This window comes from Camponotus floridanus, unplaced genomic scaffold (genome assembly GCF_003227725.1).
Source record: "Camponotus floridanus strain SB8 unplaced genomic scaffold, Cflo_v7.5 scaffold61, whole genome shotgun sequence".
NCBI lineage: Eukaryota > Metazoa > Arthropoda > Insecta > Hymenoptera > Formicidae > Camponotus > Camponotus floridanus.
In genome coordinates, this window is record NW_020229781.1 from 1151870 (window position 1) to 1175880 (window position 24011).

Below are 24011 nucleotides of genomic sequence, written 5' to 3' on the forward strand. Positions count from 1 at the left end.
CGATATCCCTACTGGCTTGAACTCGGTCAGAGGAAGAAGTGATCGTAACTTGTCGAAACGATAATTATATTAATAACAAGCAATAAAAGGTAATAAAATAAAGGGCAAGTAACACGATCTATATATATAATATACAGTTCTGTAATAATATATTATTAACTTTCTAAATATATGTACATTTTATAAGTCATTGTTTATGAAACAAGAATATAAATTTTGTATATTATTTTATATATTATATGAGTAAAGAAAGATAAAAAATCTCGAAAAATTTAGATTTAAAAATTTCATGAGAGGAATTTGTAGGGACTTTTCATAAGACTTTTAACATATTTACGAAAAATTTTGTTTTGGTATCTGCTCTTTAGAATCTATAGAAGAAAATAATTAACAACAAAATACATTCCGTGAATCACAAGTTTAATTTGAGCGATCGTGCATAGAATATGTTCCTGCGATATCTATGGAAGTATCAAAATCTCTATCATCTTGGTATAATTATAGTTTTTCGAATTACTTTACAATATCTTTTAATTCTAGTTTTTTTTAAATTGAGTATTTTAATTAATAATCGATGCTTTAACGAGAAATATTATTTTTTGACAAAACTATAACTATTTAGTAACCGAAATAATATGCTTATTCTTTTTGTTTGTTCCTTAAAGTATTATTTACATAACGATACTTATAAGATTATTTAATATGTATGTTATAATACATATACATATTTTATCATATTATATACAGATATTACAAATAATAAAAAAAATTATAAATATATAATATAAAAATTTATACCAAAATCTTGTGATTACAAATTACAATCTTATATTTAACTAAAACATCTTTTTATGTACGAAAATGTTTAAATTAATATTAGACAAAATAAATACTAAAACGAGTAATGATTAAAAATATCGTTTTCACTTAAAACGTGCATATGTCATATTAAAAATGCCAACGCAGAGGAAATCTTGATAAGCGATTGATAATTTCGCGAGATTGCGAAACTAGGTGCTCACGCGATGGTAGAAAAATCGTTAGTTGATGTGTGAAGTATTGTAATAAGTTTTATTTATACGAACGCAAATTAATTTAGTATAAAATGTACTTGTTTTCTTCGATTTACTTATATTACCAAACATATACAGGTAGACCATATATATATCTAGCACTAATGTGTACAGTAACGTAAAGATGTGTGAATTAAAAATTTATTTTATTAGAAAGGTTTGACATCTGTTATTTGAAAATTTTTCCTATATATAAATAATATGTATGTATATATGATCGATCAATAATAAATTAAAATTTGCTTACAAAAGTGGTCACATTTATTGATAAATAAACCGAAAATATGCATATGATTATTAAAATTTATTAATGTTAAAATATTAAAATATAAAATATATTATTATCAATTTGATATTTATATGTATCTGCAATCAAAATGTTTGTATAAATATGTTTTGATATAGATAGTAAATCTTATAAAATCTAATATTTAATTATTTAATTAAAAGAAATAATTACGAAAACTTTATTAGTATTTATTATGTATTATGAGATATCTACCACGTATTTATTACATAATTTTTCTTTTTGTTACAAACGAACGTAACGCAACGTGTAACAAACGAATCTATATATCGCATCATAATTTGCAAAAAATTATTAGTATTATATATTAAATTTAACTATTTAATTATATAGTGTCCAAGAAACAGATGGATCCTTCTTTGAAAGCTTTACTGCGTTGTCCTGGAAGCAGGAGAATCGGAGACTCGTTGTTCTTCAGGAAGTGGAAGCAAGAGCAAAAGAACCGCCACCGCCATCCAGAGATTCGATCTCGACTTCGCATCCGTATCGGCTTAGCAAAAAAGAGGTCAGTATAGTTTCTGCTTTGTCACATAATTATATTCTTTTATACTTTTTTTTCATAAAATATTATTTAGCCCGTTGTAAAAATGCATGTTAAGTTGCCAGATATTTCTCGTGCAGATCAGGATTGTTTCCGCGCTTCAACGAATTTTTTATGAATGTTATTAAAAATATTTTATGATTGTAATTTTTTTATGAATCTTATTAAAGAAGTAGATGGGCTAATTTTCCACACCTCTGCGTCGCGAATCGAATCGCGTGCGGCACAACGTCGTTGCATTTAGCACGTATTCATTCTGGTTGCAGTGGACTTCGCATGTGAACGAATAGTTACGTTTGAAGTATTATTCTAAGTAGATAAAGCCGGCCGCACTGTCAGACATAGGCGCTCGCTGATCGAAATAATGGATAGACGGCCCATAATAAAAGTACATCTTACTTTTATCACTTCAACTTATCAACTATAGCGAGCGGAAATATGAAGCTATTTATTTTACAATTCGGTATATATGTTCGAATTACGAAATTTAAAATTCCAAATTTAATCAAGCAATTTCTTACTTGTTACATATATATTTATCGATTCGTATAACTACGTGATCGGCAGAATTGGTAGAAAATATGTTATTCAAATAATATTACATATTCCCATACATTTACGTAGAAACAATAATAAATTTAAATTTATACAAATAGAAACGTAACATTAAAAGTAACATTAAACATTTAATAATAAATATGCAAACTTTTGCATTAATAAATATGTTTGAAAAGTCATGAAAATAAATTTTATATATGTATATCTCTGTTTCGATTTGAGCACAAAAAAAACAAAATATGTACTAAAAATTCTAAATTTTATTATATTATATATATGATATTTTAACTTATGATTATATAATTATATATTATATAATATGTAATATAATTTTATAATATAACATATATACATAATAATAATAATACATAATATAATTTTTTCTACATATTTATGACTTTATGAATCTAAATTTATAGATCTATGTGTTTTTAAATTTATGATAGGTTTATAAATTTATGTAAAAGCGTATTATCTTTCTGATGAGATGCAAATAGATATTATGTAATTTCTCACTATTGTCTCGTAAATTTTCAATAGTAAAATGAATATTTAAACCGAAAGCATTTATAAGCAAATAAATTTAAACAGAAAAACATTTATAAATAAATAAATTTAAACAAAAAAGTATTTATAAGTAAATTTTTCCAAGAAGATTTTTGAGTTTGCAATAAACTTTTCGAATCAAGTTCTGTTTATTATTTTCTCTTCATCTCTACTTTCTGCGGATACAATGTTTTGTCATCTCGATTTTTTAACTTTATCCTTGTTTTTCTTTCTATTGATATAAAGTAAAGATTGCGATGTATTGAATTTCAAGGAAAAATAATAAGCAAAAAACTAGATATTGTCTCTTTATGAATAAGAAGGAAAAGAGAAAAATTTTTATTTTTATTTTTATTTTTTGTATTAGAAAATGATACGAATAGATAAAATAGAATATATTTCATCTATAGCATTAAATTTATTTAATTATTCATAATTATCACCTAACCTAACCATATTTTACTTTTTTTTATATATATATTAGTATCATATATTTTCTGTGAGAAATAATTTCTAAATAAATTGGCAGATAAAAATAAGCAAATAAAAATGTATTTAATGTTACAAAAAATTCTATTTACATTGAAATTGTTAAAATTTCTTTTTTGAGCGAAAATTATTTAATATTAATGATTTATATTATTTCAATGATGATTATTACATATTCTTTTAACAATTTGGAACAATGGAAAATAAATTTTAAGTGTTATAGAAATTTGAGAAAAACATATATTTAAGTTTCAATAAATATCAATTAAGTTTTAATAAATATCAATTTTTTCCTATAAAAATATTAATTACGATCTCAGCTTATTATTTGTTTATTACAAAAATTATTACAAAGATATTAATATTTTTCAGATAGAGCAATTGTATATAGAAGTCCTTTACACGATTGCGAATACAGTAGGCGCCAGTACAGGGCAATATGCACATTATAAGGAGGATTTATATCGATACGCTCAGGAAGCTTTCGGAGTTCCCTCTGATCAGCATCGGCGATATCTTAATATTGCCTCAGAAGAAAAGGTGTACCGCTTTATTGACTTTCTTCTCAAAAACGCTGTATCTTATCGCGAAGAATATATTGCTAAAATACCATTATTGGCGATACAATAATACATGTATAAAATTAAACTTTTATTTATCGTTACAGCCACCTATCGTTGTGCTAAGCGTGGTAGTAATCGAAGCCGATGGACTTGAAGCAAAGGACGTCAATGGTAAGTGCATTCCATTCAAATATTTCACGATTACCTTTCAAATTTTAAGAGCGATTAAAAATAATACAGTTAGGAAGTATAAAGTCAGTTAATTGTCAATTCGATGTCTAAGTAGTTAGAAGTCCGTTGAGTCAAATTGAAGCTCGATGTTCGTGAAATGATTCGTGATTGATTTATTATTTTTGAATATCGAGAATATAGAGAAATATGTATTGCGTTTCTTTCTATTACTATTTTATTTACATTTAAATTTTATATGTAAATATTATATTTTAATACATTTTTATTTTGTTTTCAAAAAAATAAATATTATAATTATTTTTTTGAATAACACTTTTCACATTTTTGTATTTTATAATAAGCTGGCAATATTCTCCTATATACTGATAATGCAGTTATATCTAAAATAATTTTTTTTCGGTATAATAATATAAGTCTTTTTATATGATATATACTCGTAATTTACAACAAAATTCAAAATAGAATTATTTACAATTATATTTTTTATATGTATATATATATATATATATATATATATATAGTATATATATATATATATATACATATAAAAAATATTATATATATATATATATATATAAAATATGTAAGGTAGAAATATTATTAAAAAATGTTAGAATATTTTCTGCAAATTTGAGTTATAACGAATACGAATAAAACAGCTTTGTAATAATTTTGTAATTCATGTAAAGATTTTGTAAAATACTTTTCATCAGAAAAAGTTACTGCTATTTTCTTTAGGATTTAGCGATCCTTACTGTATGCTGGGAATACAGCCTGGCAACGCAGGTGCGCCATTGAGCCCTCAAACGAATTTAACGGCGCATTCGCCGCACACACCCCCGGCATCCCCAAGGCAAGCAACTCGCGCTCTATCCGACGGTGGTGACAACGAGAACTCACATCATGAGAAGCTTCGTAAACATCATAGGTAAGTTGATGGACGAGAAAGACGATTAATCAAACATAACGTGAATATACAAACGTTCTGTAAGATTAATATTATAATTTCTTCATATTTTTGATAATTTTATTATTATTTATAACTCTCTCTATAACATAATTATATCGATATATTATAATATAATCGAGATATCCATCGAGCAAACCTTAGTACATATGACTTTTAAACATATAACATTCAGTATATTTTTATTCTAGTCTGATTATAAATATTGTGTGTTAATTGTTCTAAATAAAACTGCTTCTTCTCACGGCTAAACAATTCTTTATTTCTCGTAGAATCTGTAAATATTGTAGAATTGAATTTTCTCCTTTAAATTATCAATTATTTCGAAAAACTGTTATCTATTAGTAATGATCTGATTGATATTAATGATGCGAGTGTGTTAGTCTATTGTTTCGAATGGCATTTATTATAAAATATTGCGGTACGTCTACCGTTATCAACAGTACGATGAAACTGACAACGTAGTACTTAAGATAAGTGCACATCTGAGGATAGCAATTAATGTCATAGAGAACGCTTAACTGAAAAAATGAAGCGGACCTTACTTTAAGGAAATATTAAAGATTTCTTAGGAATAACAAATAAATCTATAGATTGGTACATAAAAATTGAGAAATTATAAATTTGTAAAATTTTGCTTCTATAAATTAAAAATATATGAAAGAAATTATTATCACAAATTAAATTTCTTAGAAAATTAAATAATTAAAATTAAATAAATTAAGTGTATTTGTATCACTAAATAATATATTATTTGTGTGCACATATTTTATTTATATAATATTTTTTATAGTGATAAAATATAACTATATTGAAATCGAAATTTTTTATAGAACTTATTTTTATAAATTATAATTACAAAATATGTATATTTTTGCATGCATCATACGTTAAATCTATAGATTCACGCAAAAAGATATAAATATAAATCTTTCAAACTAGTAATACATACGGTATATCAGATCCTTTACCTATCTAGTAAAGTATATGTAAAGTGTTACATTCATTACATTTTTGAAATAATAGAAGATTAAAGTTAAACAAGCACCAATCTAATATGCTACGAATCCGCGTATCATTCGATGATATGTGCATTTATCGCGTGCTAACTCCGATGACATTTGCGACAATGCAACGTGATGCACAATGGACGCAACAGATGCAAGTTGTGCGGACGGCAAGCATCGCTCCCCGGGTGGGGAACGGACGAGAGCATTGAGAGAGCAAGCTCATTTTCCTGTATATCTCATGTTATTTCATTCGCCACCTGGTGGCATAAGTAAAATAATTAATACGACAACAGAGCGAACAGTACATTACGGGCTGCAGCGAGGCACACAAGTTGCACACCCTTCGTCACTTAAGCAAAATCCCATTCGGATTCGAGAGATTCTAAAGTATCATGCTGCATCTTGGCATCGTAAACCTGGAAGTTTTGTAAGAAAAACTCAAGACCTTATGTTATCTTCAATAATGATACAATTTGCCAACTAATGTTAAAATTTTAGTTAGATTACGAGTTGCAATATTGTAAATATCGATTCGTGTGATATTCTTAAAACGCTTTTTAATTAATGTAAAATAACGATAATACAATGTAATTGCAACACAGTTTGAAGTTTATTACATAGAAAATAATTAATTTATATGAAATTGGAGAGAAAGAAAGAGAGAGAGAGAGAGGGAGGGAGAGAGAGAAGGAAATAATTTATATGAAAGTTATGTGAGAAAGAGAAAATTATTATTTTTGAGAATACAACAATTATACATTTATTTAACTATATATTTTAAAATTTATTTATTTTTTACGTTTGCTTTTTTATTTATATATTGCTAATGATTAATTACTACGCACTTTCGTCTCTGATAAAAGAGCTAACAAATTGCCTCTTGTTGTTTCAAAAATTGAACAAAACCTTAATAAGTAGAGATCACTACAATAAAAGAAAAGAATAGTTGAAAATTTAGGACATTTGTAATGAAATAATGATGATTAGTAAATTGCTTATTCAAAATCAGTTTCAGGCTTTCGTTTAAGCGCAAGGAACACAGCAGGCGGGAACACCGTGAATCCTTAAGCGGTGCTCTACCCGCGAAGTTTATACGAGCTACCTCGGTGAAGCCGCATACGCTAAGCCCGCGATGGAACGAGAAATTTCGTTTGTAAGCGCAAACTTTGGGGCCTGGCCCTTAATTGGTGCTCACAATGATGATCCTTTATTAGTTTAAGTAATGCAAATCCATATAGTAGTACATAATACCATCCATTGTTTCCTCTTTTAGCGATATCGACGACATCAACACGGATATTCTCCATCTGGACATATGGTAAGTTTGTATAAATGCATAAATATAAATTTCTAAAAAATAGACATAAAAAAAATTAAAATTGTGTTAATATTGATTTAAAATTTATTTAAAAAATTGAAGTAATTAGAACATAATTAATCTTGATTGTTATATTGCATAATAATATTATTATCTGCAGAAATAATACGCGAATATACAAAATCTTTTTTATTAAAAGGAAGATTTTACAAGATTAGATTGATTTTAGGGACCACGACGACGAGTCCTCGGTGTTCGATGCTGTAATCAAACTCAACGAGGTGCGAGGCGTAAAAGGGCTCGGCCGATTTTTCAAGCAAATCGCGCAGAGCGCTAGATCTGGAAGTCAAGATGACTTCCTAGGTTGTGTAAATATCCCTCTAGTGGTAATTATTTAATTTATAATGAATTTATTACTAAATTATTTTAGTAAACTGTAAATAATATAAAATTTTAAATTTAATTATTATTTTAATAATTTAGAATAATTCGCAAAATTTGGCGTAAAATTTACCAACTGAAAATATTTATCAACTTATCAGAATCAATTATTTTTTGAAACGATTTTTTAATAATACCGATAATTATTTTTTATAATTTTCTGAATTTTTTAAAACTATATAGCTTTGAACAATATCTTAATGATACAGTAACCATAATTGGTGTAAGATATAAAAACAGTAAAATATCGAAAATATAAAATAAAATAAAATAAAAATATACATATTGTCTTTATATAGGATATTCCGAGCACTGGAGTGGATCAATGGTATAAGTTGGAGGCGCGGACACAAAGGAGTAATATACAAGGTAGAATCAGACTGAAATTATGGCTGTCAACGAGGGAGGATCGCGGGTCTGAGGAAGATAATTGGGGTGAATTGAGACAACAGGAAAGACTATATACAGTTTTTCTTAATCATGAAATGAATAAACAAGGGGTATGTATAATAGTCTAATACAGACTGTCCCACACCATAAATGTATTTATATGCTTAAGTATATTTCATATAATGCGGCATCATAAATTTTCCCATAATATGATATATTGTATCGTGCATCTCCATATTTATTATATATATATATATATATATATACATATATAATAAATTTTTTTACAACATATATATATATATATATATATATATATATATATATATGTTGTAAAAATAAAAACATATATATATATATATATATATGTGTGTGTTTTTATTTTTTTTTAGAATTTTATCGTTATAAAATTTCAAATAAAATTCTAAAAAAAAAATAAAAACGTTAGTTAAGTAGTTAAACACACAATTTTTGCCAATATTCTCAAAATTAAATAAAATGCTAATATAAAAATTATATAAATTGTATTTTAAAACAACTTAATTATAATTTATTACCTAAGAATTGTTTTAATCAAGCGTGTTTTTATACGCACTTGCGTGTTTTAGGAAGAGTTCACTGGAGAACTACCGCAAACCGCGCTGACAATTTTACATCAACATGCAGTGCAAGGTGATGTTACTGAATTGCAGCAAGCTTTAATAAGATGGGTGGCGAGTTCCCGACAGCATGCCGTCGATCCACGAACGCTTCATCGTCTTCTGCAGGTAACTTCAAAGATAAAACTATAACTTGCATTTTATCATGTTACGACAATGTTGCATTAATGTATGAAATCAAATGAGAATAACAAGTTTAAAATTGTCTTTCAAACTTAGGAACTTGACAATCGATGGCATACTGAAACTCTTTCGCGCGACGCAGAACAGTGCCTGGCAGATTCCTTTAATGATTTCTTGGAGGTATCTTTAAAAAAGGTCAGACAGCATCGTGTACTTTACCCTCCTCTGCATAGACCGACTATATCGAAATTGGATTATCTACTCAGGTGATTTTATATTTCTTGAAATAACATTAGAAATAATAATAAACATATTCTTCAATTCTTAACATATTGAGAAATTAATCATAATTCCAATATATTTGAATGATATAATTTATATGTAAAATAATAGTGTAATTATTGTTGTTATATAGATGTTTGGGACTTCTCTCGAATATGAAGGCTTTTCGAACTTGTTGTCCTTTTAACAAGGAAATCCGAGGAGAGATTATTACTGCTCTTAGAAAAGGAACTCTCGAATGGTAAATTGGTTTTATTACAATGAAATAATAAATTTTATTTGAATAATTTTTTCCATTTTATTTTCTTTTGTAATTGTTTTTTTTTTTTGTAATTTATTCTGAAGTAATCACCCAGAAACATGCAAATAGAAAATAAGTATATAAAGTTACACAAAACGTAAGACAAATATTAACATTTTCATCGAGATTGTTCTGAATCTTACAGGTACGAGGATACCAGACAACAAACTATGTGCCACGATCAAGAACCCGATCAGGATATCGATCGAGTCTTGCAAGACTTTACGAATTTAGTAACTACATTATTGGTCGACCTGGAACAGGGACTTTTATATTATAACAGTCTCTTTGAAAGGTAAGTTTCTCTTAAATTTAATTTAATAATATAGAAATTTAGATGGTAAAACATATATTAAAGGTACATTTAAAAAATAATTAGTATTTGTACGTATGAAAAATCTTATAAAAGCATAAAAAGTTTAAAATTATCGATATAATTATTAATTTTACTTTTACTTCATTTTTAACAATATTTTTAGCAATTTAAACAGCAGTATTATTATTATTATTCTGATTATTATACGAATTTAGAAATTACAACATTTTGGCAAAAATTTACAATGTTTATAAATTTATACACATTTTTCTTGATTCAAATCAAGAAATATTTGCACAATCTTTTTCTGTCTGCGATGTATTAAATTTGTGTTTTAGTACGAATGGTGTGCCATATTTCTCAGCAGTTTACAAGCAACTGGAAAAACTGGTAAGAATGCAAATAGCAAAAAAATATCTTTCGTGAACAGATCATAAAAGATATTTATACCGATAGATCTTCAATTGTGATTTCGTAATATATCGCGTCAAAGACACACTATTACATAACACATCATTATTTTTTATTCACTGTGTCGTCAAGCTGGATGTGCTATGTTTGCTTAAACGCTTTATTTGAGACGTCGATCGTACAAAATAAAAAAAAAAATATTATCTTGATAAATTTTTTTGAAGCCGATAAATGAATATTTGTATCTATAACTAGATTATATTTACAACAAATTAAATTTAATTAAATTTCTGATTCTTCAAATTACTATTTAATTTATCAAATTACTAATTATTTATAAATAAATCCGGTCGACGTCCATGCATTAAAATGACAATACATTTTATTGTTTATATATAGAGTGTCCCAAATAATATATATAATTTTATATAACAATTTAACAAACTACAAATTAATTATTTACTATGTTGTAAAAAATAGGTACTATTGAAGAAAAATAAAGGAACAAGTCGTAAAGTAATGAAAATTGATAATATCGCGCCGGACACACTGTAAATAAACAAGTCGCAGTGACCTGAAAGGGCTAGGTTAAGAAAAAAGCGTGACGACGAATTATAAATGTCCATCAGGTCAGCGCGATTTTATTGTACACGAGATGTTTGTCCATAGCTGGCGGAACACGTGGCGAAACACATGGAGAACACTTCCGAGGTACTTTTTTCATCGGCACCACAAAATATTAAACTCTCTCTTTCTCTTTCTCTCTTTTTATCTCTCTTTGTTACCTTTTTTTTATTTTTTATTCTTTTTTATTTCAAATTTCCTGCATAATGTAAAAGCTGTTGAAACTGTCGTATGTATATCGTATTTTTATCTGCATATTCATTAAAAGAAAATAAATTAATTACTATATTATAGTAATTAATATAATAAGTATACAGGATGTCCCAGTTATCTTCCGTCATCTTTCAAAGACAGATTTCTGGGATCATCTGAAGATGATTTTTCCTCAACGAAAATGTCGAGGCACTAATAATTTTCGAATTATAAGTGATTGGAAATAAGGGGTTTTTCGTAAACTAAGCTTTGTAGAAATAAAATATTAACAAAACCACATTCTTTGATTAATTTTAAATAAAGTTTACTTTAGTTGAGTTTTAATTTAAGACTTAATTGCAAAGATATATGATGACAAAAATCAGGAAAACATGCAAAAAATGATGGCCTTCATTGACATTTTCGCTGAGGAAAAATCGGTCTTTGAAAGATGACGGAAGATAACTAGAACACCCTGTATATATAAGTAATAATAAGTAATAATAACATAATATGTCAATAAATAGTTCATTTTTGCTTACAATATAGAGCTATAATATAATATTTTATAACTATTAAAAGTTAGTTTGTATATACAAAATAAATAATGAAAATAGAAGAACCTATATGAGTATGCAGTTAAGCAGAAAAATAATAGCAAAAATAGAGGATCAATTTAGTAAATCGTTGAGTATATATTTTATTATATATATGTGTATATATATATATATATATATATATATATATACATTATATACATTAGTTTTTCAAGGTAATTATAATTCATTTTGATTGATGATTTAAGCTCGCGGTTCTATAATATTTGAGTCTTTATAGAATTATAGTTTCTCAACACGAAGAATAGCACACGTTCTCAACACACATCAATAACTGCAAAAAAGAATATTCGCAAACTGCACGAAACGAGCAATAGTGCGTCTAATTCGAATTGATAATATTATTTCGCGTTGCAGATATAAATATATTTTTATAAAGCTATAATTATTCAATGTATGTATGGGTGTCTCAAGTATCTGTGTCAATTATGACAAACGCATTTCAATGCCATTTTACGTCAGTGATAGAATAATTGTGCTGTTCTGTTTATTTATTGTGTACGAATCGATGTCTCTCTGCGCATTATAGTCGCATTTACCGGATTTATGAAGATGTCGATGCGCACTATTGCCTCGTGTCATTCACCGTTCAACGGTTCTTTATTTTCCGCCATTGCTGCATGTTTCTTTTGCGACATAATAAGTTTCATCGTGAATAAAATTATCGCAAGCGTTGCATGCATCTATTCAGAATATCAGTGATACACAGCTGCAGTTGACATATACTGATTGCATGCGTTCACCAGTTCAACAAATGACGTCCTACTTATTTGCCTTCGTATTAACTACGTAACTGATATATATATCCAATGTAAAAATATTTGGGTATGTATAACTAGCCAATCTTGGTTAAAGATGAAAATAATATATTCGTCCAATATTACAATTCAATATTGGCTCAAAATGAAAGCGCGTCTACTTTGCAATATTGGACCAATATTGAAAATATTGGATGTATATTGTTAGTCAAAATTGCTCCAATAAAGTGTGCTACTAGGGATATGTTTACGATTTACATATTTTTTGCATTTTTAGAAATGCCTTTACTTCAAATTTCGAGATCTCTCGCAAATTATGATTAAATTTCTTCTGTAGATACCGTAAAATTCCGCTCTTTCACAAAAGTTTTTCAACAAACTAAAATTAAATTCGTCCAGTCTTATAGCGGAAAATTTCAAATTCGATCGAGAAGCGATTTCTATCGATTTAATTACATCTGTTCATCCCTTTTAAAAGAATTAAATTCGATCGCATCGTGCTAAAATGAATTTAATTAATCAAGTACAGTTCGTGAACTTTTAATAAAATTACATCTTTTTGTGCATTTGTTTTGCCGAACAACGTGCCAGAAGTCGGAAACTTATTACGACAACCCTCTTGGGTAAATTGCACACGGATACTTCGGTTGCGGGGATACTTGAAACTTTCCGGTGCATCCGATGCATACCTTGACTAGTGCTCTTCTCTGCAAACAGTTTACCGTACAGATACTCGAAAAGTTTTGTAATGCAAGAGTACTTACTGTATGTGCTGGCACAACTCGCGTTTATCCCTGTTAGCTACATCATCGGAGTTGATATCCGGCACGACTCTTGAGACCTCTCTCGAGTAAAGTCGCATAGAGTCCCACACCGACGACCCGTGCATTATGGCAACAATTACACATGAGATTGAACTTTAATAGCTTTGCATACAAATTTTGCCGAGTCTGCAAACCTGTTAGAGTTTCTGCCACAGTATTTAAGTATATGTGATCCAACGAATTATTATGTTATATGAAGTATTATGCATTGTAACGCATAAATGTAGTTCCAATGAAATTTAATTTTTAAATAGATTTTAATGTAATTACAAATCAAAATAAATATTTTTCTACTAAAAAGAAGATCAACAGTATACCAACATGTATATCAAAATATCGTTTCTTGTTATTATTTTCTTTTTATTATTTTGAATCTATTTATAATTTAATAATTATAATACAGAAAAATGTCATGACATAAAAATTTATTAAATTTAAGAATTAAAAAATTAATAAAATCTTACTAAAATATCAAAAATATTTTATATAAGGGAGTACTAGTTTATCGCATATAATCATATATTCAATATTATATATAAAAATAGTAATAAAAAATAAAATTATAATAAAATATTTAGTGTAGATAAAAAAAGATCATTTCATAAATATCATTTCAAAATATCATTTCATAAATATTTAATTTGTAATTAAAATTTGAAAAAATGTTGGATTATATATGGATTATCTTATACACAATTATATATATATGTACAGAGTGTTTTAGGCATGTATCAATTTCTAACAGAAATTCCATTCCTATTTTTTAGTGATAACTACATTTGAACTCTAATAGCTTCTTCACTAATTAGAATATTGAAAAGTTTTTGTAAACTTCGATAAAATGCTGTAAAATTATTGCCGCGCAAAATATGATACAGTGGCTTAAATGCTACAGAAGTAATAAATTTTCTTTAGTTTATACTATTAAAGAACTCGCGCATAATTAAAATGACTGATTTCGCAGATGCATAATGAGCTTGGTGCAAGAGTCACTACTGCCTGTCTACAGCTACACAGTCAAAATAGAGATGAGGAATATGTTCTGCCACCCGGCGCTGAGATAGGAACGCCAATATTCGAACTTTATTTAGCACTTCAAGATTTTGTAAAGTAAATTTCTTATTGCATCTGTATTAATGTTGATGTAAGTAATTATTAAGTGCTATTAATATTTATTAATAGTACTTAATAATTACTTTTTAAAATAAATGTTTATATGTAATTGTTTTTTTAACATAAAAAAATTATCTTTGCATTATATATCTGGCATTTAAAAAATCATACAGTCCGATACAAAATATGATCAAATATAAAATTGGTCGTTTTTTCAGCATGAAGGAGAATTTACCACAATCAGACCATAAAACTTTGGCGATCTGCAAGTATTACGAATGGTTCAGACCGGCTGTCGACAAATGGCTGGATTTGGCGAAGCTCAAAGCAGTTCAAAGAGTACGAAGAGCCGCAGAACTCGATCGGATCTGCACTGGGGAATATTTCGTCAAACATTGCACATCGGCAATCGATGCCGTTGCATGTTTTTATCAGGTACTTTTTATCACATTTCACTTTTTTTATTTACATATATTCATTATAATATAAATCACCGCAGTAATAATAACAATTATGATTCTGTTATAAAAATAATACATTAATAATTATACATCTTTTTCTTCTAATCATAAAGATTAAAGAATTCTGGAAGAAATTAGCGTGGCCAGATCTACCTGGATCTTATAATTTCGTGCTAAAAGTTGTCGATGTAAGTAATCATAATCTTATCTAATACATTTATCGCCTATTACTTTGCTGACAAAACTATTGTGTACTTTCTGTAATTTGCAATATACTTAAAATATATACTGAAATTTGATACATTTATAAAATTTTACTTTTGTATAAAACTTTTTTTCTATAAATTTTCTTAATACGAAAAAAGATCATATAAAAATTAAAAATATAATATAATTATTTGCAAAATACAGAAATATACCAATAATATCATAATTTAAATTTTTCTTAGGCAATTTGCAGTTCTGCGGCTTATTATGCAGAGATAACACATCAGAAGCTGGCAGATAGTGGATATTATGAGGAACATACACCGTATAAGACCACAGATGAGGTAATCGCTCAGGTAGAGATTGCTTCGCTTTAGTATACAGATAGTATAATTTCTGCTTTACAAAAAAATTTTGCTAAGTAAATGTTAGATGCAATTACAATTTTGCACGGCAAGCGAAGCATGATACAATATATATACAGCGCAAGTATACTAATGCATTAACTTATAAAAAGCATAAAAAAGCATATAAATAAATTTCTATATATATATACATACATATACATATATATAGCGTGTAAGATGTAAGTATGTATACATTATTTTATAATAATCATTAATTATTTTTATTATAATATTATCTAATTTATTAGACTTCGAAATATAAAAGAATTTCATATTTGTTGTTCTTCTATTTTTTAGAGTGGTATATACAAAATATACAAAATATACAAAATATAATACAAAATATAAAATGCAACAATAATATTATCGATTATTAACCCTTAGCGCTACTAAATATATATATATATATATATATATATATACTATATTTCATTTTCAGATGTGTGTGGCTATCAATGGACTTGAATACGTGAGAAGATGGTTGTTAACTTTGGGTGAAGAACTTCGCGTAGAACAAATTTTGACGGCTTTGGAGAATCAAGCAGGTGAATCCATTCGGATACAATGGCGGAATGCCTTAATAACACCACTTGAACAAACCCCTGAACAAATGTTGCTTTTCATCAATCAAATAGTTTCGAGAATCGGAGCAAAGGTATACAAAAGAAAGAAAAATTAATATAAATATTATATAAATAAAAAAATGTGTTATGTGTTATGCAATTTTAAATTAATTTCTCTAAAACAATACAATTATAATTTTTTATCTTATAATTTGAGATGTTGTTATATTATATATACTATTATATATATTCTATACATAATTAGTATCGCGATTTAAATCAATAATTCATTATTTTTCCAATAGATCATCATGTATACACCTACAGTGTAATTATATTCTCTAATTATATTATATTCTTATTTTTAAAATGTCACTGATAATTATAAATTATTATCGTGACAAAATCGCGATTATGTTATCAATAATAATTAAATATCAATAGATTCTTATTAAAAAGTTATGCAATTATCATTTTTAATTAATAATAGCCACATACAATATGAGAAGGAAATACATTTATAATAAAGAAATGAAGATCACTGATAGCTTTTTGATATTTAAAGTAATTTTTTCTTTCTTCTTTTATTTGATTTATAGATGAGACCACCTTTAAAGAAGGCGATGTTTCACTTAGCTTGGTCTCCCGATAGTCTACCGACTACGGAAGCGATAGCACCTCTCGTCGAATATCTAGATGTTCATTTGGTAGCACTCAATTCAGCTCTACTTGCCGCAAATTTTAACCGTATTCTGCAGGATATTTGGGAAGTAGTCCTTAGCGAATTGAGCAGTCAAATGGATGGAAATGCCGAAGTAATTATGATATAATAATTGTACATAAATTTTTTCATAGCAAAATCATATGATAAAAAATAATAAAAATTATTTTGACAATATCTGGTCATATTAAAATCTGTAAATTCACCTACTTGTAAAAAATCTAAATGATAATAAAAAGAACATTACTTTATTTACAGGATAAACCAGTGATGTTTTACGAAAGATTGCATAAAGCACTTGATTTATTAATTAAATTTTTTAATGCTGACGACAAGGGTTTACCTTTAGAAGTATTACGTCGTCAAAGTTTTATGAATGCAGAGGAGCGCCTTCAATATCACAAAATGGATACAACTTTCTTAATCGATCGATTTTATTACCAACGCCTTCAGGTATAATACAAAATATTAAAAATATTAATAATTAAATATTATTAATTAATAATTCAAGTATAATTAATTTTTTAATTCTTTAAATTTATAAAAATGTATCTTGAGAAAATACAATTTTTCTTGAATATTTTTTCTTTTAATATTTTATCCTTAATATTTTTACGTACAATATGAAATACATATAGCATAACATTTAAAGTTTTTACAGATTTATAATATTAATTATTAATTTTTAGGACCAATACAACACAACTACCTGTGAATATGGAGTTTTAACGGTGCGAGCTTATTTGAATCACGATTCTCTTTGCGTTGAAGTAATAAATGCTAGAGATGTCATACCGTTAGATCCAAATGGATTCAGCGATCCTTTCGTTATAATCGAATTATTGCCACGACGAATGTTCGAGCATTGCGCCGAGCAGCAGACTAATGTCAAAAAGAGGACCCTAAATCCCATGTTTGATGAGTGTTTTGAATTGTGAGTATATCACATCACATTACTTGATATTTTCTTTACTCTAACAATCTTAAAAACATCTTAAAAAGAAATTTGTTAGTTAAAACTCTTGATATTGTTATGTAACATGATTATTTTATGTCTATTTCATATCAGATGATTGATAACAATGGAAAAGATATTTAATTTTAACGAATATATGTACTTTTTTAAAGTTCGGTAAATGTGGAGCAGTGTCGTGACCTTAACGCCATGATTCTTTTTACGGTGATGGATCACGATGTTCTTACGGCAAATGATTTCGCGGGTGAAGCTTTCCTGGGGCTTAGTACCATTCCTGGCGTGGCCGACACGAACACTAATATAGAAAATTTCCACGGCCTCAAGCATCAGGAATTACCACTTATGCATCAGAAAAATCGAAGTGAGTCAAATTTTATAAACAGTAGGACTTACAAAATTATGATTCTTGACTCTCTAAATTAATAACATTTTGATAAATTCTTAAATTTATAAATGTAACAATTTATATATCTCAAAAAGATATTATATATATATATATATATATATATATATATATAATTTACATAATACATAATTTAGTTTAAATATTATTAAATATTATTAAAATGTTTTGATTGAATATCTTAAAATTAAATTACTCTTAATATTTGGAAATCTGATAATATGTTTAAATATTATTGTGAAACATATATAATAATAATATTATTTAAATATTACCAACATCTTTCTTACTTATATTTTTCACATTATAGTTTCTAAAACAATGCTTTATTTATTTTCTTTGCGAAGTAATTCTATCTTTTGTTTCTAGATCATCCGATTCTTCAAATTCTGGAAACTCGAATCGGTGACAAAATGGCTCTCGATTTTGTAAAGAAGCAAAAACAACGATTCGCCGCGTAAGCACATTACGTGCCGAAGAAAGAGAAAAAAAAATTTGCGGTATTGCAATCGTCATCAAGACTTATAAAAAAAATTAAGAGTCAATGAGAAGATTGAAGAGAAAAAAAAAAGAACTAAATCCATCCCTGGTATATCGTTGATTCTCACTCTCTCTCAAGCACTCTATCTTTCTCTGCCTATCTTTTTACCAGCCTTTATCCTAAAGATCCGTCAGATCTATTTCAGTGTAAATTGTGAATATAATCTGTGTTGATTCAAGAGAAAAAAAAGAAAAAAAGGAAAGGCGCGGAAAAGAAGACCAAGAGAAATATATCAGAACTATTTTTGTGTCAAAAGAGAAGTGTAGAGAATAAAGCTATGCAGCACGTGAAAAACCATCGATGTGACGTAGCTAAATGTTTAAAAGCCGTCTCGTCGGGCTCGACACCGGAGCAGCCGCAAAATTTTTTATTTTATATTTTATACAGAAAGGCCCGCGCAAAAATATTTAGGTACTTGCGCGTACTTATGTAATTTTTAGGAAAATAAACATACCAGTGTTCACATCATTCAAATGAACGAGACTTCCGTTTGCGGAAGGGCGACTTCACTTTCGTTTGTCGAGTATCAATTGTGAACAGAAATTGAAATTTTCATGATAGATATAAATATATATTATATAAGAATATAATATGATGATTTTCTTTAAAACGAATTATTTTCACAAACAGTTTGTGTATAAGAAAGAAAGTCATCGAGACTGTTCATGGAGATTTCTATTTTGATTATGCAAAATTGATTCACGACAAAGCTGGGAGGAAAATACAATACTATCTTTTTATACTCTTTTCTTAAATTAGAAGATATATACATATATATACAAAATAATTAAATCATATATATTTCTTTCTTCGATGCAACACACAACGAATAATGACATTATTATATAACTTAGGGTATTGATTACACTAATCAAATCATTAAATATAAATAAAATATTAATAATATGAAATTAAAAGCACATTAAGATTTAATATATCTTCTTCTAAAAAAATATTTTTAATTATGTGTATTCATCAATCAAACTGAAATGAAATTGGCTTAATATATATTCTAATAATTAAACTTTAATTTATACATACATAATTTCTAGTAATTTAAAAATGTATTTTCCTCCCTGAAGAGCAGCCGTACCGCCTTGGTGTCGTTCGACGGCACGGATCGAACCGAAAAAATCTATATATGATATTTTTCTTATTCTTATTGTTAGTCATTAACTAAAGCTTCTTTTTATCTTTTCACCATTCACACATAATTCTATATCTCCTGAAAGACTAATGACAACTTTTCTCGTTGAACGTACCTGCTTGTGCGACGAAAACAGAGACTCTTCTCTCAAATATTTTACTATATAATCTCTTCAGCATCGACAGAAAGAAACGAAATTCAAGAATGTTTCAAAGATATAAAATCTATTTTCCGACTAATTGTTAAAAATATAGTATAATTTTGGTTCGAAAATTTATATATATTGCTCTGCACAAGATTTTTCTATTAATTTTATTTTCTATGTAGACTTTTCAACTTTTTGATGCAAAGTTGGCGAATTCTTCATGATTAACGTTAAAGTACGTATGCCATCTATGAATAAAAGATTACGCTATTAAACAAGCAAAATTAATATTAAAACTTTTCAAAATGCAAATTCAATTTTTTTAATTTACTCATTGAGCCAAATTTTAATTCAAAATATAAAGTAATTATAATAGAAATATTTTACTTGTCTTATGAAATATGCCAAGCAGGTTCAATGAGATTTTTATTCGTTTTTATAGTAGCTTTTATTAATAATTTATTGAGTGATCAAATAATGTATATTTATGTAAGAAACATAAATTTGTGTAAGATCATAAATTTAACTTAATATTATATATCAACGATGTGAAATAAAGTTGAAAATGTAAGCAAATCAATCTTGTAAAAAACGGAAATCAAAAAATGAAGCGGAAAGGCAAATAGAAAGAATTCAGCCGAACGCACATACGTATACACACATGTCAATTTTTCTAATGCACGCATCCTGCGTGCGTGAACGCACTTTATTATGTAATTACATGAAAAAAAAGAAACGATAATTATAACGAGCGTCCTACGTAACACATTTCAATATTTCGCACGCCTTGTATGACAAAAGAGAACAGACAAAAAAGAAGCAAATCATGATGAAGAGCAACTTTCGAAGATTCGTCTGTCTGATCCTCGATATTTCGTGCATCGAATTTAATCGAACTCTACTATATTTGCTTTTTCAACCTTTTTCAACCACCAAAACATATATATGATCTGTCTTGTATTGTGAGACGAATAAATTAATATAAATGTACATCTGAGTAATTAATAATCTTCTCTATTTATAAATTTATGATTATATATTATTAATTAAAAAATCTTAATAATACGTGATAATAAATAATAAATAATAAATGATAATAAATACATTAATAAAATGTTTATAAGAGATGTAAGAAACATAAAAGATAAAATATGCTGTCAAAAAATTAGCCAGGTTCGAGCAATTCATGCGATGGACTATCAGCTTTGACTGATTGAATCGAGATTGGATTTTCTTCTGTCCGTATTATAGGTTCACCATCAAGTTTCTCCAAACTTGGTAAACGCCGCGCAACCTCGATTCTCCATTGCTCTACCTACACAAAAATAATTTTCTTCTCTCCTTTTTTAATTTAAAATCCAAATAGTACATCACTATTTTTTAAAAATTATAAATTGTGTTACATATGAGAACATTTTATGTTTCAAAGATTTTTACCAAAGAATATATTAAGGAGTACCTCGTGATTTTCATACAATGGGTTGCCGACGAATACCAGATCTTGAAGATTTGGAAGTTCTTGTAATCTAGCAAATTCGTTCCATTCTCGCACCAAATTATTAGACATATAAAGGACACGAAGATTTTTCATTGCTTGAATGCCTTTCATTTTCTCGATGCAATTGTAAGAAATCCAAATTTCCACAAGAGTATCACCTAGAGCTTCAAAACCAGCGAAACCTTTGATTAAATTACGACCTAATGATATAATCTTTAAACTTTTTAAACTGCCAATGCCTAGAAGAACAAAACAAAATATATTTAAAGAATTAATTTAAATATTTATACTTAGCGTTATATTTCTGCTTTGTTTTTTATTATCTTTACTTTATAATTAATACTATTATAATCTATGTATCAATATTGAATATATATATATATATATATATATATATATATATATATATATATATTGAATTGCATAAGTCATATTATAACAATGACCAATAAAATATTATAAAATGTATATACATTTAAAATGTATATACACATTCAGAAACAAAATTAATAATTTAATATAATAATAAATGCAAAAGCACTTATTAAGCATGTCTTAACGATCGAATAATTATCACTCGATATCACATAGATTGTAATGGACAGTGTTTAATTATTTCTAACAAGTAAATTGATGATAACAATTGAAGATCGCGTCTCGCGCGATTCATTCGTATAATGACGTAAAATTTATAAACATATTTGCATTGTAATTGCATCATGCTATTGAGATAGCCATCGACTTAGATATGTATTATGCATTTGGTAATTGACAGTTCGAATATACATCAATTCTAATGCGGCATATGAAATATGTATATTGAAATTTACATAAATTAATCAATTTATGAATAATCGTAGAATTAATCAATGCAACATAATAGTAAGAAATAAAAAAAATTTTTGTCAAAAAATAACGAATAAGAACAGAAATGTGAGCGGGATCATTATGTGGTGCATAATTCATAAATTTTCTCGCCATAATTCCGGTCATTTTCACTGTTTCTGTGCACGAAACATTTCGAGAACGAAATTTTAAGCAAATTTTTTGCTCCACAAAATTCGAAAATGTTAAAAATTGCCAAGTATTGTTTTTCAATCACAAAACAATGGTTTATTTGTAAACTAATAATAATAATAATTTGTTAAAAATGACAAATATAATTATATATGTATATTTAAAGGAAAGTGTAATACCTGCAATTTTTTCAATCATATTTGTCGATAGAGAGAGTTTCTCACAATTAGCCAAAACTGCTAATGCATTATCCATCTTTTCTATCGGTGGCCACTGAAAACTTAAAATTACTTCTGTCGCCGTAGCTGCTTCATGCCCAGTTTCTTCTTCCCATCGCCGTATAGCCTCTTTGCACGTGGTTGGCTTTGCAGATGCCATAAGTGAATGTAATAATATAATTTTCAGACATCGATAAAAACTTGCAAAAAGTATCTAAAAATATATACTTTTTGGCGCATAATAATCATTTAATATATTAAAAATATTTGTGCACGATCGTACATTTTTGTATATTCATTTGATAATATATTAATATGTAGATTATGTATATTAATATATAGATAATAATATAGAAAATCAATAGTATTTTAATGTAAAAAGACAAGATAATTAATTGCTAACGTAAAATTAATTGCTAATGTAAATATCAAAATATTTCATTACTCAAAATATTAATTACATTATATTGATTAAAACTGAAAAATAGTATCAAAATGAAAATTTAATTTCTCCTATTATTTTACCGCATTTCACCACAGCAATTAAAAAATTTATGTATCATTATGTATAATATATGTTGTAGTATTATTATGTACTACATATAATTACATATGTATATTATTATTAATATACTACATTATTATACTGAGTTTGTACACATTGATAAGTCATCAGTGAAACTACATTTGAGTTTCAAAAAAAATTTACATCGACACACATCTCTCTTTTATATATTATATGTATATTAATATATATATATATATATATATATATATATATATATATATCTTATACGTATAAACTTTTTTCTTTCTCTCTCTTGCTTTCTCTTTTTTCTCTTACCTAGCGTATGTGTGTTTATATATAACTATTAATAAAACGGCGTTAGAAATGTTGAATTTTATATTAAAATATCTTTTTATATTGAAATAGGAATATTATACATCTCTCTTTGATAAAAACCCGCCATCAATAGGATGTACTTAGCGGGTGCATCCTTATGGATTTCTTAAGTACCACGACGTCCGTATGTTTCAGCGTTGATCACATTCATAGAAGAATATTATTACTAAAACTTGTTTTCTCTGGTC

The 24011-nt window shown here is 27.2% G+C and overlaps 2 protein-coding genes across 5 annotated transcripts in view; one reads left to right on the top strand and one right to left on the bottom strand.

Moving 5' to 3' along the window:
* The window catches only part of LOC105254474 (BAI1-associated protein 3), a 79179-nt gene extending 59530 nt beyond the window's left edge, over positions 1-19649 (top strand). The window contains exons 4-27 of one of the 3 annotated variants that reach the window (XM_025413164.1): positions 1714-1885; positions 3887-4054; positions 4182-4248; positions 5008-5197; positions 7256-7399; positions 7520-7564; positions 7794-7950; positions 8305-8505; positions 9004-9162; positions 9274-9443; positions 9593-9700; positions 9906-10055; positions 10415-10466; positions 11157-11198; positions 14467-14612; positions 14834-15050; positions 15190-15264; positions 15526-15639; positions 16130-16345; positions 16853-17068; positions 17233-17427; positions 17664-17908; positions 18103-18311; positions 18723-19649. In XM_025413164.1, coding sequence (XP_025268949.1) covers positions 1714-1885; positions 3887-4054; positions 4182-4248; positions 5008-5197; positions 7256-7399; positions 7520-7564; positions 7794-7950; positions 8305-8505; positions 9004-9162; positions 9274-9443; positions 9593-9700; positions 9906-10055; positions 10415-10466; positions 11157-11198; positions 14467-14612; positions 14834-15050; positions 15190-15264; positions 15526-15639; positions 16130-16345; positions 16853-17068; positions 17233-17427; positions 17664-17908; positions 18103-18311; positions 18723-18814 — 3550 coding nt within the window. In that variant the 3' untranslated portion in view covers positions 18815-19649. The remainder of the gene's footprint in view (positions 1-1713; positions 1886-3886; positions 4055-4181; positions 4249-5007; positions 5198-7255; positions 7400-7519; positions 7565-7793; positions 7951-8304; positions 8506-9003; positions 9163-9273; positions 9444-9592; positions 9701-9905; positions 10056-10414; positions 10467-11156; positions 11199-14466; positions 14613-14833; positions 15051-15189; positions 15265-15525; positions 15640-16129; positions 16346-16852; positions 17069-17232; positions 17428-17663; positions 17909-18102; positions 18312-18722) is intronic. The other 2 variants (XM_025413165.1, XM_025413166.1) reach the window with 2 other exon arrangements.
* Positions 19650-21315: 1666 nt separating this feature from the next.
* Positions 21316-23793, bottom strand: LOC105254469 (dynein light chain 1, axonemal). Of its 2 annotated transcripts, XM_011263158.1 has the most exons (4): positions 23764-23793; positions 22881-23133; positions 21646-21923; positions 21316-21501 (listed from the first exon to the last, which is right to left on the bottom strand). In XM_011263158.1, exons 2-4 carry the CDS (start codon positions 23077-23079, stop codon positions 21352-21354), a joined length of 627 nt encoding a protein of 208 aa, XP_011261460.1. In that variant the 5' UTR covers positions 23080-23133; positions 23764-23793; the 3' UTR covers positions 21316-21351. The 2 variants fall into 2 exon arrangements, with proteins under 2 accessions (XP_011261460.1, XP_025268952.1); XM_025413167.1 differs by lacking the exon at positions 23764-23793 and having other exon boundaries at positions 22881-23151.
* Between the last annotated feature and the right edge of the window lie 218 nt (positions 23794-24011).